The sequence below is a fragment of the Micropterus salmoides genome, unplaced genomic scaffold, assembly GCF_014851395.1.
Source record: "Micropterus salmoides isolate LMB-PRFRI ecotype aquatic unplaced genomic scaffold, ASM1485139v1 Ms_hic_scaffold_7, whole genome shotgun sequence".
Classification (NCBI taxonomy): Eukaryota; Metazoa; Chordata; class Actinopteri; order Centrarchiformes; family Centrarchidae; genus Micropterus; species Micropterus salmoides.
In genome coordinates this window covers 20,974,972-20,979,232 of record NW_024044459.1, presented here as the reverse complement: position 1 = coordinate 20,979,232, position 4,261 = coordinate 20,974,972, and the positions used below count along the sequence as shown (strand labels likewise).

Genomic DNA, 4,261 nt, shown 5'->3' with positions numbered 1-4,261 from the left:
GGAGACTGCCTGTGTCTGTGCTGGCTACACTGTCCGGTATGAAGGCATAAGCTGGGACTGTAGTTACTTTATAAGTGGGAAATGACAGCCCACTGAGCAGAACTTCACTCCCTCCTATAACAAAGCTTGTCTTTTTCATTTGAGCCATATTTGTTTCAGGATCTTCAGTTGCACATCTCGCTTTCTCCTGCAGGTTCTTGGATTAGGCTATGCTTTTGGTATGGCTTTAAACGCAAGAAGTAAATAAATCTGTGACATGGAAATTTTCAGCTTGCAATCTCATGTCAGGAGTAGGGAAGGTAACCGCCGGAAATCTCAGTCTGCATTGTGTCTGCTCCAATATTTGGTAAACAGTGCGACCTTGAGGCAGGAAGGAAGAAGTGCACTTTTCTTCTCTTATGGTTAAAAAGAGCGCTTATGTTTCATCTCACAAATAAATATTATCTGAACAGATATTTTAATGTTTGTTTGTTTTGTTTTTTTTACTTTCGTTAATCATTTTAAACTATTCATTTTGAGAAATGGGATCGTGCTTCCCTTACACATCAAATGTTTCAATGTGTCAAATGAAAGAAGATGAATAAATAAATGGATGATGTATTTGCTATTCTTTGAAAAGGTGAACAATAACAGTAGGCCTATCATTTTTTTTAGACCGTTATCTCCTGCAACTTTAAAGTATGTGCTGGCATCATCCTTATTGATTTGCTGGTTTAAAAAAAACACATTAAAGTTTATATTTTCAACGTTTTATCTCAATTATTAGACCTTCATAACAGCCAAACGATTGATTTTAATAGGCCTATATTATTTAAACGGGGGTTAAGGACGAGTCGACTTTTAAAAATAGCCTAATTTAAGTAGCTAATAACAAACGCTATGTATGCCTGCATTGTTTGAATTATGATAATGGTGAGATTTAGTGAATTTGGGAGACAACTAAATACTTTAAACTGTCTGCTTTCTGTTTTAACTAAACTTTCTTTTGAAACATTCTTAGTTCCTCTCAAAATAAGAAAATCAAATGAAAGAAAAAAATAATTGTTTTGACTAGCCGATATGGAAAAACAAGCCTTAATATCAGGTGATTTATTTTTCCATACTGTTGTTAAATTATTTTTCTTTTATAGGCTAATTCCACTGCGCCCCGACCCACATAATTCTGTACAAACTGCAAATAAAGAGCTTTAAACAATAAACATCAGTTATTTTCAAGACATTTATTTTGACACGTTAATAACAAAAACACATTCATTAACAAGAGTTTCCACTGCAGCAAGTGTCACAACAAATATATTACCACTCATCTTATTTACATTGATTTACTTTGAATGTCAACGCACATAAATATCATGCAATTAAAACATTTCTTTAAGAAATGAGCTACGCCAGCGTGTCTTCACGTAGCATCACACATACAGACACTGTTCCTTACAACCAAATACTTCAGCAGTGAGGGTAAGAGAGTCTGAGATGCTCATTTATTAAAGGAGCAGTGCTCAGCATGGCGGGAGGGCAGAATGGAGTCCTAGGAACTTGCAGGAGCGTCGGAACCAAAGAGGCAGCAGGGCCCGACATGAGATGACCGTACCCAAGAGCGCCGTGAGGGCCCTGCTGTGGATTTGGGTTCTGTGGACTGATGGGAGAGGGTTTGCTCATGATGCTTTCAATGCTGAAAGAGCACTTTGCCTGCGGGCCAGGCTTCGGCTCGGCGCAGTGCGGCGCTCTGAAGTCTTTAGGCCCACTGCATTTCCCGTGACTGTTCAGAGTATGTGGCAGAAGTTGATAGGAAGAGGGAGGCATCATGATGCCCTCCTGCAGGGGCATGTACCGGATAGGAGCAGCGGGCGGGGGGCTTACCTGGCCCTGTAAGCAGTATGGTTGCCCGTACGGCCGATAGCAGTTCAAGCTGGAATAAAACACAAGTCCGTCTTTGCCAAGTTCCGGGTGGTTTCTCTTGAAGCGCTTCCTTCGCCGAAGGAAGCTGCCGTTGTCGAACATGTCCTCTGAAGCAGGGTCCAGAGACCAGTAGTTACCTTTGCCCGGGTTTCCAGGCTCCCTCGGGATCTTGATGAAACAGTCGTTGAGGGAGAGGTTGTGCCTGATGGAGTTCTGCCAAGCGGGGAACTTGTCTCTGTAGTAGGGAAACTTGTTGCTGATGAAGTCACAGATGCCACTCAGCGTCAGCTTCTTCAGCGGGCTCTGCAGGATGGCCATGGTGATGAGGGCAATGTAGGAGTAGGGAGGCTTTACTGAGCTGCTTTGGGCTTTCCTAGACAGCGGTGCGTCTGCGCAGAAACTGTTCTCGCTTTCCCCCGAGGAGTCTGGCTCCGAAGAGTCAAATTCAGCACCAGATTCTGCTGAGGAGCCGGGGTCCGTAGAGCACTCATTTCGATATAAGCGCCCGTGGGTAGGCTCATCCTCGCCCACTATGTCAATCTCATCTTCATCTAGAGGCAAAGCAGCGTGTTGTGAAGCTTCAAATTCACTGGAGAGAGTCATGGTCACTCGCGGAGTGTTCAAAAACGCCTACAAACTCAACTTTGCCAAAGTGACATAAATGATTCGCCGTGCGTAAAAAGCAAAAAGGCCCCTATTCACGCGTAAAGGCGCATGTACCGTCTGCTTCTTCTTGAACCTGGTGGCTGTTTGCTGTGATAATGGAAGCTGAGGCTTTATATGCTGGAAGGCGGCTGCCCTGCAGGCCAGTCCCATTAACCCTTTGGTCCTATCAGAATGGTCCCCTCACCCCGGGGAGCCGGAGAAGGCAAGCACACAGGTGCGAGGGGGGTGGGGGGTGGGGGACTTGGGGAGTACTGAAGTGCGCACGGCCCAGTTTATAGATGGCAATTTGTTGTACATGTAAAATACGGCAACGTTTTAGGCATTTAATTTCAATTGCCAAACGGTTAAAGTGTGTGCCAGCAGAAATGGCTACATAAAAGAAAATCTCTAAAATAATAAAGGCAAACATGAAAGCTTACTGCTTTAAAGTTTAGACATAATTTTATTAAAACATTCATTGATGCGTAAAGGATCTGCACATGACCAAAATCACTATGGTGTTATTTTGCTGTTTTATTTTTAAACTCGTAAACACGTGCACAATGGTCGGTGTGCACCGCTGTGAGCCCGATGTAGACATTGTCCTGTGTCTGACATGTGTACAAGCTACCAACATAAATGTATATGAGGATAAAGTTAAATCTTGATATTTGGATCATGTGATATTACAACTGGTTCAGCAGCGCAGTCGGAGGTGGGATGTTCTTGGGAACCACGCCTAGCCCGTGATAAGAAACAAAGTGTTTCCCCCTTCAGACCCCCGCGGGTTCGTTTAGTTTGCCACCTCTGGATGCCCGCGGGTGGTGTGACCATGAAAATGGCCGTGGTAGGGCTTCCCGCAGCCAGCAGAGAAAAGAGGTAATAGTCGCCTTAACGAGGCCATCAGCATCAGAATCGAGTAGGAAACGGCTCAGCTGCACGGTGCGCCCTGGGCTACAGTACTCAGCTCGGCTTTACGACCGGGATGAATAAGCAGAGCCATCCTCAAAGCAAACCGGTCCAACAGCGGACATGTGATAAAACGTGCTGCTAAACTATCTCCATTGCAAATGAACGAGTTGGGAAAACTCCACCTATTTTGTCACCTGACTGGGCCTACTGTGTGTGAGAAATGGTTCTCACATGACTGTACCAATAAAGGCTAAAGTAACACATACCAGAAAATAGAATGGCTGCAAGTTGTAAAGTATTACAAGCATAAACTTAATTGAAGCTGCAGGTGCGGGGTAATAGCACCTCATACACACAGCTGCAAAAAAGTCAGTAGTTTGAAACAAGGCAAATGACAGGATATTAAATTTAAAAAGTATTAAAATAATTACTAATATCAAAACTCTCATTGGGAAGTTTTCAACTTAACATTAAACACAGCTTTTGAACTGTAATGGAAAGCTGAATAAATTTAAAGAGTAACCCTCTTCAGATGGGCGGCTAGGTAGATCAAAATAATACAGAATGTCTGAAAAATAGTTAGAACCAAGTATAATGGCATTTTAGTAAACTTAACAATATTTGAGTTAGCTAAAAACTCTTTCTATGCGTTTCATAACAATAAAAGTGTGTGTTAATGCTCTTGGAGGCAGTTTCACACTTTGTTGAGTATCAGTGAATTTACCACTTCAACACAAAGGCACTGTGTGTCTGTTGTTATGTTAATAGTCTGTTGTTGTCAGCTAACCATTTTTACTATAGCTAA

At 42.9% G+C, this 4,261-nt stretch overlaps 1 protein-coding gene across 1 annotated transcript; it reads right to left on the bottom strand.

Annotated features, from left to right (window-relative positions):
- Positions 1 to 257: 257 nt before the first annotated feature.
- On the bottom strand, positions 258 to 4,140 carry foxd5 (forkhead box D5). Its single transcript, XM_038703037.1, has one exon. It carries the CDS (start codon positions 2,500 to 2,502, stop codon positions 1,447 to 1,449), a length of 1,056 nt encoding a protein of 351 aa, XP_038558965.1. The 5' UTR covers positions 2,503 to 4,140; the 3' UTR covers positions 258 to 1,446.
- Between the last annotated feature and the right edge of the window lie 121 nt (positions 4,141 to 4,261).